General features: G+C 37.6%; 1 protein-coding gene across 7 annotated transcripts in view; it reads right to left on the bottom strand.

Moving 5' to 3' along the window:
- ITSN2 (intersectin 2) overlaps positions 1 to 15,746 on the bottom strand; it is a 135,935-nt gene that overhangs the window by 68,172 nt on the left and 52,017 nt on the right. For 5 of the 7 annotated variants that reach the window (XM_041754058.1, XM_041754061.1, XM_041754056.1 and 2 more), the window contains 3 exons: positions 12,527 to 12,666; positions 11,478 to 11,558; positions 1,947 to 2,083 (listed from right to left, as the gene is read on the bottom strand). In XM_041754058.1, the coding sequence (XP_041609992.1) occupies positions 1,947 to 2,083; positions 11,478 to 11,558; positions 12,527 to 12,666 (358 nt within the window). The remainder of the gene's footprint in view (positions 1 to 1,946; positions 2,084 to 11,477; positions 11,559 to 12,526; positions 12,667 to 15,746) is intronic. The other 2 variants (XM_041754059.1, XM_041754062.1) reach the window with 1 other exon arrangement.

Genomic DNA, 15,746 nt, shown 5'->3' with positions numbered 1-15,746 from the left:
GTAACTGACATCTGGCTCTCCTTTGAGGGTCATACTTCTCTGCAGATCTTTCTTAATCTCCACTTCCCAGTTAGTTTCTCGGCAGCCTTTTCTGTTATTCTTCCACACTTAAAATGACCTAATCTAGCTTTTATTTGAATTCCCATAGATTATAAACACCACTATCAAAGTATTTACGTGTTTACTAGGATAAAGAAAGGCTAGAGAGTTAAGAGAATTGAATTTTGGTAAACTTTCTTATGTACGAGTTAGTAGATGAGAAACTGGGCCAGAAACAGAATGTACCTCAGAAGCTGGACAAAGGGCAAAGAGGCCATATCTCCAGGGTAAAAATCTGACTATAACCCAACAGCATGGGACAAGGAGGGAACCTTCCTAGGCAAATAGCTAGGAAATCAAGTTATATTTCTAAGACTCAGCTTTGGACTTATCTTACATGTGTTTCTGCTCAGATTTCTTCCCTCTTCTATAGCAGGATAACATGTGAGGAAGATGAATGAAATGAAAATATGTATTACTCATCTGGGTTGCTGGGCTAAAAAAATTATGAGCAGTGATGAAGAGATATCAAGATACTTGCAATGTGTCATGAGAAAATTCTGAACACAGTGACTACCTACATAGTCACTTCACAGTTCCCCTGTGCAATATTCAGTGGCACTGTTAAGGGGCAGGTAAAAGTCTTCTTAATTTGAAGTCTTCACTGTTTCTGCTTCTATATTATTCTAGTGTCTCCTGTCAGAGCCCACAAAAGTAGGGGCCTTGGAGTAAAGAGTACTACAGCAATCTGTTTAGTTGTCTCCATCTCCTACTGGAATGACAAGAGCTCAAGGAACAAGAAGTAAAGCCAGAGTCTCCCTACATCACAGTCAAACAGAGACCACTCAAAGTTTGCTGGGAGTGGTAACAGAGGTCTGCTATATGGTAATGTACAACACATCTTGCCTCCCTAGGAACTCTTAGCTCTTTCATGGGCATTACTTGTCTACTTGTCTCCAAGGTAAAGGAATGTTGGCTCCTTAGTATTTATTAAGTATACTGATTTCTGACACTAGAGAACTTGGGGGGGAATTGAGGAACATATCAGATATAGGACCTTACAACAGAAAACAAACAAACAAACAAACATGCTGAGCCTCTAAATAAATGGTTCTATGCTTCAGATTGCTTCAGTTTCCGCGACTGTCTTACTTCTCCTTGCTATAAATGGAGGCAATTGATAAGCTCAGTGGTACAGAGACCTGCATCAACATGGCATTACACATTCCACCTGTAAAGTATTTGGTTTTGTGATCTTTCAGTAAATAAATAGATTTATAACGGAGAGATGGAAAGGATGAGTGTAAGACATTTGTGCTTGGCTCATTAGCTACATTATTTTTATTTAATTCACAGTTACCTATGAAGCATGCATCAATATTTCTACTTTTCAGATGGAGAAACTGGGGTTCAAAAGGTAAAATGACTTGACCAAGATCATCCAAATAGTAAGTGGTAGATCAAGAAATCTAATCCAGAGATCCCTGGGTGGCGCAGCGGTTTGGTGCCTGCCTTTGGCCCAGGGTGCGATCCTGGAGACCGGGGATCAAATCCCACGTTGGGTTCCTGGGGCATGGAGCCTGCTTCTCCCTCTGCCTGTGTCTCTGCCCGCCCCCCCCCCCCTCTCTCTCTGTGTGACTATCATAAATAAATAAAATAAAAAAAAAAAAAGAAATCCAATCCAGTTCTGATGCCAAAGCCTCTATTTTTCACTAATGGAACATAAAATTGATTACTATAATCTCAGTCCCTAAAAGAAGAACTAAATTTCCAAAATTGAGAATCTAATTAGCATCAAAAATAATCCTTTCATTTCCATTAAATTCTCATAGTCAAACTAAAGATATGGGCAACAAAATTAGAATTCTAATAGTAATATAGTATAATAAATTTATCAACTGTATTACCTTATAGCCTCATCTTCAAGTTTCTTTTTCTGTATTAGCTCTGACCTTTTTCTTTCAATTTCCTTCAACTTGTCACGTTTGATCTTATGAAGCTGTTCAAGGGCTAACTGCTGTGTACTGTAGCTTTCTCTCAGTTCCTAAGGAGAAAATGAGAATAAGTCAATATACCATTGATTTAAATATTCTTGTCTTATATACTAATGTGGCATTTTCTTTTTTTTTTTTTTAATGTGGCATTTTCATTAAGAGACAAAAATCTGAAAGCAAGTTAAACTCAAGTAAAAAGAGTAAAAGTTTTAAAATATGTAGATGATTTAAAAATCCTGAATAGAAGTATTTAAGTCCTGTAACCACTGAGGACAAATTCACTTCTAAGGAACAAAGATAAGCCAATTTCATAAGCCAAATCTTTGATTTGATATTTTATTTTTAATAAAAAACCCCAATTACTAAAAATATGGGGAAACAGGGGTGCCTGGGTGGCTCAGTCAGTTGAGCATCTGACTCTTGGTTTCAGCTCAGGTCATGATCTCAAGGTAGTTCAATCAAGCCTTGTGCTGGGTTCCATTCTCAGTGTGGAGTCTGCCTAAGATCCTTTCCTTCTCCCTCTGCCACTCCCTGTCACTAGCACACGCTCTCTTTCTAGAATAAATGAATAAATTTTTAAAAAAAATATATGGGGAAACAATCTGATTATTTGAAGAGGAATTTTGATATTTTTCACATATGTAGTTTAACCAAGTACCTCTAACTTGTTCAGTAAGATGCTGAACACAGAAGCAATTATTGAGTAATTTACTTAGAACTAAAAACAGAAAAGATAATATCTACCTAAAATCATGACTAGAGTAAGTCAAAATAATGAAAAGTATTGCAAACAGGAATTGAAATAAACATTTGCTTACTGAGCATCTAGTTCTATGCAGTGCCATAGAGATATGCAGGGGATCAAATCCAGGGCCCTCTTCCTCTCAAGTTTGCAGTTTTTGCCTTCAAAGAGCTCAAAATATCAAAGTAAAGAAAAGTACTAAAATGTGGGATAGAGATTTGCTAAGATCTGCTAAGCACCTTAGCAGAAACCTGTGGTCATTTGTTTAGCATTTTCCTTCCATCTTCTAACAGCATCTTTCCCACAGCATCTGCCCCAACCCTAGTCTGTGCAGTTGTGAGGATCTGTCAGTCTACCCACACCCCCTCAGGTGTAGTCATTTAATCCAGGCCTAACAATCAATCATGGCACCCCCACCTCCCTCCAAGCTGGGCCAGAATCCTTTCCTGGGATTCAGATAGACTGAAGACAGGAGAAAGAAGTCTTTCTTCCTCTAAAACTCATTAAACTGGGATAAGGTAACCCTGGAGCTGTCCCACTACTAAGTGAGGCCACCTGGGTAAAAATTAAATCAATGTAGGGATCCCTGGGTGGCGCAGCGGTTTGGTGCCGGCCTTTGGCCCAGGGCGCGATCCTGGAGACCCGGAATTGAATCCCACGTCGGGCTCCCAGTGCATGGAGCCTGCTTCTCCCTCTGCCTATGTCTCTGCCTCTCTCTCTCTCTCTCTCTCTGTGACTATCATAAATAAATAAAAATTTAAAAAAAAATTAAATCAATGTAGGAAAGAGGGAAGCAAAGACTAGAGGCAGAGAGGGGAAGGCCTAGGGAACTGAATCTCCAACTGTATTCCTGTGCCTAGGAACTGCACCCGCCCAGTAGCATCTCTACTGACTCAGCAGTCCTGGTAAGCTCCAGTAACTACTCTCGTTAGTTTAACTATTTTGTTTTTGTTTGTTTTTAAAGATTTTATTTATTCATTCATGAGAGACGCAAAGAGAGAGAGAAGCAGGCTCCATGCAGGGAGCCCGAAGCAGGACTCAATCTTGGGTCTCCAGGATCACACCCTAGGCTGAAGGCGGTGCTAAACTGCTGAGCCACCTGGGCTGCCCAGCTTAACTATTTTGAACTGAGTTTCTTTTACATGAAATCGACAGAATCCTAAACAAGAAAATATAAAAAGGCTGGAGTAAGGAAGAGAGAAAAAAACACCCCAAAACCAACCTACTCCCCTGCCCCAAAAAAACCCTAAAGTAATCAAGAGGTTTCATGGCAGAGGTGGAACCTTCAACAGTACAGCTGACCCTCAAATAACTGGGTTTGAACTGTGTATGTCTACCTAACACAGATTTTTAAAAATAAATACAGCATAGTACTGTAAATGTGTTTTCTCTTCCTTATGATTTTAATTTTTTCTCTAGCTTAATTTTAAGAATACAGTATAATATACATATAACATAAAATCTGTGTTTATCACTATGTACGTTATAGGTTAGGTGTCTGGTAGGCTATTAGTAAATTTTTGGGAAGTCAAAAGTTGTACACTGATTTTCAACTATATTGGGCATTGGCTCCCCTAACCCGTATTGTTCAAGGGTAGAATATGTATTTGGAAGAATGTTATGGTAAAAAATGTTTTTGGGTGTCTACCTGTACACAACAAAACTCTAAACCAAAAAATCCTCCAAAACAAAACAAAAAACAAAAACTCAATTTTTTTTAGAAATATTTTACAGGTGAACCCTTTTAACTTGATTGAAATGAGAGATATGATCTGAGTGCAATGTGGTGTAAGTCTGAAAACTATGTCCAAAATGTCTGAGATCAACACTTGGAGTGTTGCAGTTATCCTTTTTTTAAGATTTTATTTATTTATTTGAGAGAGAGGGAGAAGCAGATTCTTCACTGAACAGAGAGCCCAATGCAGAACTCGATCCAAGGACTGTGAGATTATGACCTGAGCTGAAGGCAGATGCTTATTAACCAGCTGATGCTTAACCACCCAGGTCCTCCAAGAATTGAAGTTTAAAAGGACAGTTAAAAGGAGCCAAATTAATGCCTGATCTTCTTATCTGCAAGATTAGCACTCTGACTTGTCCTGTAAGATACTGCTCTAAATCTTCCTTTATCAGCTCCATTCCTCTAATGTCTGAGTTCATGAGCTTCCCATGCTCCCCAAGGCATCCTGTGCCTTCCTCTACCACAGTCAGTGTCTTCTGACTATATGATTACCTCCTCCACTGGAATGAGTTTCTTGACAACAGGGCTGACTTTCATCAAGGTATGCCCACCCAAGAAGGCTTAGTATAGTGTGGATATTTAATTAGTATTTATTATATGAATGAAAATGCATAAAAAAGTCTATACATATTAATAAGAATTGAAGAGCACCATAAGGCTTGCCAGAAACTTCCTCTGCCTGACTGCAATACCCTTAGCAATTGTTTTCATCTAGACTCACAGGATTAAGTCATTGCTTCGTGGAGGCCCTGGTTCAATAGATGAGTTAACTGAGGACAAGTAAACTAAACAGCACTATGGACAGAGCTGTTGTAGTTTGTTTTTGTTTTTAAAGATTTTATTTCTTTATTCATGAGAGAGACAGAGAGAGAGAGAGAGGAAGAGACACAGGTAGAGGGAGAAGTTGCAGACACTGATGCTTTCACCCCAGATACTTCATCACTATTCTACGTAACTACCATCCCAATGCCAGTTCCAAACTATAGACATTTAACACAGCCATGAAGTATTACTTAATACAGAATTCATATTCAAAAATGTCCCCACAGCATAAATATTATCCTCAGTAATAGCTTATTTTCTGATCCATGATCCAATCAAGGGTCATACACTGCATTTCACTGTCATGAGTGTCCTTTAGTCGTGGTTCTTTGGTCTTCTTAAATCTGGAAGATTTCCTCCATCTTTTATGAGAGTCACAATTTTAAAGTGTGGGTTAGTCAGCTGTTTTATAGACCAAATCACAATTTGGGTGTGTCTAATTATTTCCTTACACTTAGATGAAATATTTTTGGCAAAAATAGTATAGAGGTGATGTATTTCTTTCAGTGCAATGTATCAGGAGACACAAAATGTTGGTTTACACCATCTTGGTAATCTTAAATTTGACCACTTGGTTAAGACTGGTTTACTTAGTTTTAGGCCTGGGTGTACCTCAACATGACTCAACAAAGCATTCACAAAAATTTTTAAATCCAGCATCTATTTCTATTGTTTTCATTGCTCAGAGTACTTATTCTACCATCCTGGTAGAAATGGAAGATTTAACTCGCTGAACTTTAGCCAATACTGAATACCTCCTATAGTGACAGGAAGTAACTTTATATTCTAATTTTGCTTAAAGAAAGCATGTGATGTTTTTTTTTCCAAAGGCCAGGCCTTAAAAGATATTCAATTGATAAAATACAGCTCAGCTGAATAATGTGATACAATCAAGATAAAGAATTTTGATTAGGCACGAAAAAGAATCATAGCAGAATGCAAATTAGCTCCTCAAACATCCAAAAAGCCTCCAAAACAAAATAAAAAACCCTGAACATCTGTCTAGCACTTTAAAGTGCTTTTACACATAATACTTACATTTAATCTGATAATCATTCTTATAAAATAGATATGACCATTTCTGAGGCTGAGAAGATTGATTTGCCTAATTTTGAACTGTCTCCACTATGTCACTCAAACTCCAAATCATACCACAGATTCTAAATTTACTTTCACTTAAATTCACTTTCAGCTAAATTTCTAAAGTATCTTTATTAGGTAGGAAATATTTTTAAGATTAAATGATTTAAAGGGATATGACAAACGGTATTTCATGTCCATTCTAAAGGGGGGTACCTGAGTTAAGAACACAAAAGCAGCATTCTGAGTAAGAGGAGGCAACATCAAGTCTCCATGATGACCACTAAACCAACCCTAGTATGCCCAGAGCCTGTTAAACAACAAGAGGGATCACCTGCCTCTATCCTGAAGCAGATGGGCCTTCAGTAAAATTCAATTTTAGAAGCACTGTCTAGAGTAACCAAGGACTAGTCAGTAAAGCCAGAATGACAAAGTCCCAATGGAAACGTTTAGGATAGACGTCTATGATAAGCCCCAATTCTGGTGTTTACAGATTCTACTTTCTCTCTAAGGAATAGTATCTCCTCAGTCATTATCTCAAATCAGCAGGGGTGACCTTCCAACGCACTGAAAGTACTGTGGAGATTTAGGGTGATTCCTACCCTAATAAAAACCACAAAAAAATTTGTATGGCACATGATAGTTCAGAAAGCCCTTTTATATATATATATATATATATATGCTATCTCAAAACTTGCCCTAAGACTCTAAACAGAGTCAGACACTGTCAGCTTCATCTTATAAATGAAGAAAGCAAAATTTGGAAGTTAAATGACAGTTACACAGCTAGCAAGTGGCATGGGTAGGACTAGAACTCATTTCTTCAGATTCCGAAGTCGGTACTTTTCTCACTGTTAACTCACTACTAAAGATAGGACACTGTGTCCTTATTAAAGGAATAAGGGCCTGTCAAATGTCTCATCTTTGAACCCACAGGCTTTGCTATGTGTCTTGGTGTGACTTGATCAAAAGTAAAAATTATCACTAATCCTGTATATGAATATTATAGGTTCCAGAACATAATTCCTTCAAATAATTTTAAATATTTTACATAACCACCATGCCAATGCTAGTAGCAAGCTACCACAGTAGGCTAAAGGAGTGCTCACTCCTTTAGCTCTGTCTCAAAGACCACAAATTAGAACTCATTGCTTGTCTTCCTCCAACACTAAGGACAATTCTCTCTCACCTGTCAACCCACCTGGCCTTCCTTGTCATCCTTTATCACCCAAATTCTCATCTCTAGAATGCTGTTTATCTCTTGATCTGACCCAATCCTTACCCACCCTTCCTCTCCTCAAACCCTTCCACTGCCTAGGAACTCCCTGTTTGTGATCTAGGAAGCTCCTGGCATATCTACACAGCTTCTCTGAAAGAAAATTCCCTTAGCCTTTTAGTCCTTTTGGCTAATCCTTCAGGATACTGTTTTTCCTCTATTTCTCTCTCAGTTTTTTTTACCACATATTCCATTTACATCAGGGTGAGGGGATAACTAAAGTTATTTTCCTTGCTCTTCATTGCCATTCCAGACCATTATCTCTCTTCCCTCTCACAAAGTCTTGCTTTTCTGAGGCTTATACCATCTTGCAACACCACCCTCCTCTTCCTCTTTATTGTCACCTCTTGATCATCTGGTCTGATCCTCATTCATTAATCTTCACTACTCTCCAAGGTTTTGACATCCATATGGACTTGATCAAAACTTCAACTCTCCTTTTTACTCCACTTAATCCACCATTTCCATTTTTATACTTTGAATCTTGTCATCCCTAGAAACAGAACTATCATTGGTTAAATATCCCATTCTTCAAACATAAGTTCTTATCCTCTGAACTCGTCTTATACTTGGTACACTCACTGACTCCATCACTCTCATCAGCACCCTTTCCTCTCCTCACACTCTTTCATGTCCATTCCACATTTCAGAGTTTATCTTTACTGTAATTGTCATGTCAAGATCTGAAACTCCTTGTCCCTCCCTCGTTGTCATGTCTATTAAAACCTCAAACTTGTATGAACCCATGAACCTACTTCATCAGTCTTCATTGTGCTTTTATCTAAGAAGATGAAATTTGGTGGGGGAAAAAAAAATCATACAATTAGGCATGCTGCTTTCAATTTATATTCATGACCTCCAACTTCACACAGGCATTCAACATTGCTCAGCACACCTACTGTTTTCCTTTACCAAACATGGACCGCCTATCCCCACTAAGATGTCTATTTCATGCCTAGTTCTCTCTCTGGAAACAAAACTATCTCATCTTTCCTAATCTGGGAATTTGGGAGTTCCCAAAACTCCTTAATCTTCCATCCATTCTTCTTGCTACCAGTTAATAATCTTGCCTCATTAAACCACCAGATTGGAATTCCTTCATCTTTCCATTTTGAAAGTCAATAAAACTTCCTATATCTGTACCCAACTTCTAGTCTGGTTGGACTTATTCCATGTCCTCAACTACCCAGGAAGATTCCCTGTAATTGTCCAATTTGCTTCTGATTTTAAGTCTTAAAGCTGTCAGCTTTCTACTCTCCACAAGCAAATTTAGCTGCATTCACGCTCATCTTTTCCCCATATGTTACACTCAAGGTCTCTTTATCTAATCCTTAAATCTATGCTCTGGATTATATCTCAATCTGGTTCCCTCAGACTTGGTTTTATCAATCACTGCCACCATATATATTCAACATTAAGCTCTCCCTTCCTTCCTCCCTCTCCTTCCTCTCCATCTCCTTCAAGTTTTTTTGTGTATTTTTTCTTTAAGATTGTATTTATTTGAGTAAAAGAGAGTGCACATGCGCACTTGAGAGAGCACAAGCAGGGGAAGCAGCAGAGGGAGAGGGAAAGGCAGGCTCCCCACTGAGCAGGGAGCCCAACTCAGGGCTCCATCCCAGGACACTGGATCATGACTTGAGCCTAAGGCACATTGCTTAACCAACTGAGCCACCCAGGTGCCCCCATTTTTTGCATTTAAGAAATAGCCTTTACAGAAAAAATACACGGAGTCACAAGTGTTCCTAGAATGTGGGATCCATGGTTCTGTGCTGTTTTCTAATTCCTTTCTACTTTTTTTTTTCCCATAAAGTCTATATGTTAACTCTAAAATGCTGGATATTTTCTGAGAACATTCAAAACCGCTCATTAACTCAAGTATTTATTGCCACCCACTAACATTCCATGTACTCCTACAGGTGCTGGGAATGCAGCAATGAGATATTTGGCTTGGCCAGGCAGTACAGATGTGGTCAGTTACCTCACCAGCTCTAGTCTCTACATTTCCATTCCTCTGTCCTGACAGAAACTCTCTCTCTCCCAATAAGCGTATGTCTCACAGAAAGCTGATACCACCTTCAAGGGTGGTCTCAATTATTCTCTCCTCAGTTTTCTTGAGATAAAATTGACAAATACAAATCATATATGTTTAAGATGTACACCGAGATATTTCCATATAGGTAGGTACACACTGGGAACTAAGTCAATTATCTACCTCACATAGTTACCATTTTTCTCTCCTATCTTAGCAAATCTCAAGCATACGACATGATATTGCTAACTAGAGTAGCCATGCTGTACATCACATCCCCAAACTTATCCATTTTGCATAACTGAAACTTTCTTTTGTCCTTCAAGTCTTTCTTAAATTAAAAAAAAAACAAACAAAAACACTTTTCCTTTGACTTCATGCCTTCTTTGCACTCTCCTTCCCGAGCTGTTCACACTCACTCAGCCCTTCCTCAACTCCCATTCATTCCTTATCTGCCGCAGTTCAGCTTCTGCTCACTTAACTAAAACGGCACTTTCAGAATGGTCTTCAAGGTCTCAGTGACAATTCCATGGATATTTTCAGCACTATGTTAAAGGACTGCTCTGCAGTGCTTTGCAGAGTGACTACATGAGGCTCTTTTCTTCTTGCTTTCCATAACAACACAGTCTCCTAACTACTTTGAACCCCTCTTAGTTCTAATCCTAAATTTGCCTCTGATGAAAGTATCAACAAGCAGTGAAAGGCTGGAAGGCAGGAAGCAGAAGGAAGAAAGTAAAACAAGAGCCAAGAATAATCTGCTGGCCTGTGGAGAATCAAATGCTAACTGAAATAATCACTTGTGTGTGAGTACAGCCTACAATCATTGTCAAACCTCATTCTGTAGATGGAAGAAATGTAGGGTGAAATTTCTGTGCAACCTATAGCATAAGTTCTAAGACGAGATGATCTGGCCATTCATGCTACAACCATAAAGTAAAGGCTGATATCATCTTTCCAACTTGCACCCTTTGCTTAAATAACAAATAAGGTGTACTTATCAAGTTCTTGTCTTCACTATGTGTAAAGACATATACATATACATTCAACTGCCCTACTGCTGTAGAATGCACAATCAAAATCTAGGGTCAGCAAGAGGTAAATACAAAGCACCTTTCTTTGTATTAAAACAGATATTCACTGAGTATTTGAAATACTCTGTGTGCTACAAATGACAAAGTGAGCTACTTATGTATATGATTTAAACATCTTTATCTGAAGTGCAAGCATGTCTAAACATGAGGCCTGTAACTAGATGTAACTAAAGCTGCTCCTGTATTACTGGTTCTCTAAGATTTTCCCTTATAGCAGTATTAGGAAGCAGCCTGGTACATACATGACATAACCTTGCCCCACATTTCAGAAGGTGTAAATTTTATTTTAAACAATGATTTTCAGTAATATGGGTAAATGATTAAATCTCACATTCCTTTAGCTTTCTTTTTCATTGAATCAGAAATCATCCCAGCAGGAGCTCAATGCACAGGGATATTAGAAGGGAAATAGGTAGTTATTTCTAAGTGTCTTGGGCTTCTCATAAGACAGGTTACTCCAGGCAACCCTATGAATTTCTGGCATTAGACTCAAACAGGCAGTTAGACAGCAGAAGGCTACTCAAGCAAACAGAAAGAAAAAAGGTCCACATTGTGTATGTTATTTCAAACAAAGATACTCAGATAAATGCAAAGAATAGTCTAGTTTTTAAGAAAAGAAAACAGTAAAGTAACTCAAAGAAAAGAAGCTAGATATTAGAAAATAACCTTAAGTAAGAGGAAGAGGTTGTTGAGACAGCTTAGCAGAGACAAAAGGCACTGCAGAACAGAGTCATCCATATTCCCACACTGTAAGATAAGGCAGATAAAAAGCCAATTAAACTATGTACAGATTTTTAAAAAAATTATGTAGGGAAGATAACTTGGCTGGCTTATCTGTCCATCAATGACAAATTATTTGGTTTTCTTTAAAATGTTTTCTATAGAATATTTGCTCATGTAAAATGTATTATTAACATTATTAACCTAAAACTTCCCCTCTATAACTGAAGCCACCATGCCTCTTTTCTTCATAATGTTCACTCTATAGTTGGTGTAATATTATTCCAAATAAGTCAGCAAAAGTCACATGAAGAGATAGAGAGCTACTATACCCAAACTGGAATGATGTGTCATCAGTCTGGTTTTTACCTTTTAATACTTCTATCATAGATATGGCTTCAGTATATAACTAATACTGCATATGAATGGTGAGCATACAGTAGACATTTTGGACATCTGCTCTGCCACCGCAGTAAAAAATGAATCATGAACTTACTTTTCATGCAAAGTTTGAGTGCCAGATTATGCTTTGGATTTCACTGATTATTGCATTACCTCACAAAGGTTAATTACATTATAACAAAGAAACAGAAAAAAAGAATTTAGTAGGTTATAAAAGCCTCTACCATTACAAGTATTTTAAATAGTTTTCCATATTTACCATCTTAGAATTTTGCCTAAGATCATGTTGGCTGAGACCAATTTTCTATACTGACAAAGGCACTTATTCTTAAAATGTACAGATGCCAATAAAAGCAGTCAAGAACTGGGAACTATGGTAAATGGTAGGTTTCATTACATAACACCATGTTTATAATATCTACAGAGAACATTTAAAAGGAATCTTGTAATCCTGGTATAGCTCAAATTATAAGATAAATTATGCAAATATACTCCATATAACAATAATAGCTTTAGTTACCCATCCTACTAAATCAAAATGAGGAGGATAAGAAGGCAGCTACCTAAAAATGAATATAATAGAAGATAAATACCTTTAGTTGGTTGTTAAATGAATCCATTTCAGATAGCTTAGATGCAGTTTCTTTTTCAAGAGCATCTAATTGTTCTTTAAGTCTTTGGCATAATTCTTCCTTTTCCAATGATTTTTTATGAAGCAAACCAATCCCTAAATCTGAAATACAAACATCAGATAATTTACATTTGGTAGAAATTCTTATGTCACTACTGGTAGTTGACTTTTACTGTCATATCTAAGTCAAACCCCTATGCTATATACCTTAAACTCACAGTGTATGCTAGTAACATCTCAGTAACACTGGAAAAAAAAATATAAATTTAAAATTGCTCCATGGTAGTCTACATTATGGCTATTTCATAATTTACATAACTATCCCCTTTTGGATTGGCATTAGGTTGTTTCTAATTTTCTACTATTTATATAAAAATACTGCAATAAATATTCTTGTACGTGTATTTTTAAAGCACACATGAAAGTATTTTACATGGCTAAGAGATGAAAGAATTGCCATGTAAAAACAGGACTTAAGCACTCTGAATTTTGACAGGAACTGCCACACTGTCTTTCCAAAAAGGTGCACTAATATAAAATGACACCAAAGTATCTGTTTCTGCATATCCTCATCAACACTGGATATTATCAATCTTTTTTCATTTTCTCTAATTGGCAAAAAAAATGAAACCTTATTGTTACTTTAAGTATTTCCTTGATAACAACTGAAATCAAATCAACACCTACTGGCTCACTGGCCACTCTCTTGGATTGCCTTGCCCCATCCACTGCTGTTTTTCTTCCTGCTGGGTTGTCTTCATTTCTGATTTGCAGCAACTCTAAATTCTTGTTGTACTGTATGTATTTTAAATGCTCTGTTTATGATGCCTTTCATCATGAAAAAGTTCATTTTTATAACATCAGATCTGTAAATATTTTCCTTCATAGCTCTAGGTTGTCTGAAGAAACTTTCCTGACACTGAGATTACAAAAAATGTTTTCCATTGTTTAACACTTTTTCTGAAAGTATTTTTTGTTTATCCTCTTAGTTTACCTAGAATTCATTTCTGTACGTACAGTGAGGTAAAGGGCTTCCCCACCTCCCTTTCTGAGAATCAACTGTCTCCCAAATCACTTAAGTGACAGTGATTACTGAAAGCCCATCCTTTCCCCACTTGTATTAAATGCCAACTTTATCATATCATAAATTGTCATACATACACAGGCCTGTTTCTAGATCTTCTTTTCAGCTCTAATGTTCTATGTTTTCTTTCTGATCAATAATACACTATTTTAGGGACTACAGCTTTCCTAACATGTTTTGATACCTGGTAAAGCAAGTGTCTTCCCCTCACTAATGTTATTCTTTTTCAAGTCTTGTCTAATCTTGCACATTTTCTCTTCTGGGTGAATCTGTGAATTTTCTTGCCAGGTTTCACTTAAAGAAACCTAAATGGAACTGAATGTATGGGATGAAGTAGTAGAGAACCGACATCTTTACAATCCTGAGCTGGATCATTCAGGAATATAACATGTACCTACTTATCCAGGAATTTTTCATATCTATCAGTAAAATTTTATAGCTATACATTTCTTTATACATAATAATGAGAAAGCTAATGTAAATGGAACCTTTGTTCATATTTTTCTAATTAAGTACTTTTGATATATAGTAAGTGACTGAATTTTACATGCTCACTTTTTATCCAGACACCTTGCTAAATTATCTTATGATTCTCTAATGGCTTTCCAGTATTTCAACAAATATGTTATCGTTAAATTACACATCTATGTGCAAGGCACTGTACTATGCTCAATAGCAGGTGAAAAGGAAGGATAAGGCATGGGTCCTATCCTCAAGGAGTTCAGAGTCTAGTTAAGCTGGGAGATAAGCAATGTGGAAAAAATAAGTTAATTTATATTCGTAGTACTCTTCAAAATGAACATCACTAATTATGGATTTAATTTTTTAAAAATATTTTATTTATTTATTCATGAGAGACACAGAGAGAGGCAGACACAGACAGAGGGAGAAGCAGGCTCCATGCAGGGAGCCCGACGTGGGACTCGATCCCGGGACTCTGGGATCACACCCTGAGCCAAAGGCAGACCCTCAACCACTAAGCCACCCAGGCATCCCTAATTATGGATGTTTTAATACTGAATTTGAATAGATCATATCTGTGAGTACCATGTTAGGTAACTAAAAATCAAGAGAGACAACATGGTGGCACAGTGGGCTTTGGACTCAGACAAGAATTTGAGAATAACTATTTCGCCATATTAGGCAACTAATTAATCTTTCTGAGCCTCGTGTTTTGGTGAGCTGCACGATGGGAATAGCAATACCCACTTCACAGGGCTGCTGTGAAGATTAAGCGACAGACACAGCACATGAAAACTGCCTAGTATGGTGCTTGGCACATAGCTGGTAATCTGCAATGGCAACAGAGATCAGAAAGGAATATAAGGGATACAAGGTAATTTGCAAATTGCAAACAAGAGCTTCCTATTTTGGACTGATAACTATAACAACAGGTGACCTGGATCACATTCTATAGAGAAAGACTAGCTCTACCAGGTCCCCAATAAGACATAATCTATATTCCATTCACAATCCAAATACTGAAACAATGAGAGTGATGCTGTACTTTCTGCGACTGCACACATCAGGAGGGCTGGCTCATCTCGCCTCTGGAATGCCTGTGGAGGGGTGAGGTGGGGTGGATATACTTTGAACAGACAAGAAAACAATTATGTGCAAGAAAGATGGTCTGAAACATAGACAGACTGTTTCACTGGAAGGTAGGAGACACAGCACAAATAGTTGACAAAAGTAAAATTCTCTATTCTTGGTGTTTCTTCCCCGTAAACAGCCTTTCACTGGGACAACATTCTCAGCTTCTTTCTACTCCTTCAGTAATTGGTGAGCTCAAGGTAAGGACTTGGGCATACTTGGGCATACATAGACCCTTCCTATTCCTTGCATTCTTGAGACTGAACTGCCCATGGGAAACCTGTTCTACTCATTGTACACTCAGTTTTACAGGGTGGCTGTCGTTCTCACAGCTAAGCCAATCTGTCCAATATCAGCTTTACCAAAAATGAGGCAATATTTTGATCTCTTGTATGTCTTATTCCTTTGCCTTTACTTCTCTGTTTGTTCAGAATGGGGCAAATATGAGGGATGCTATTTACTGGACTTCCTAAAGAACCAAAAGTATAATAAAGAGCCCTGGAAT

The sequence above is a fragment of the Vulpes lagopus genome, chromosome 5, assembly GCF_018345385.1.
Source record: "Vulpes lagopus strain Blue_001 chromosome 5, ASM1834538v1, whole genome shotgun sequence".
In the NCBI taxonomy this organism is placed as follows: domain Eukaryota; kingdom Metazoa; phylum Chordata; class Mammalia; order Carnivora; family Canidae; genus Vulpes; species Vulpes lagopus.
Note: the sequence above shows the minus strand (reverse complement) of the source record. Positions and strands in the feature narration are given on the sequence as shown.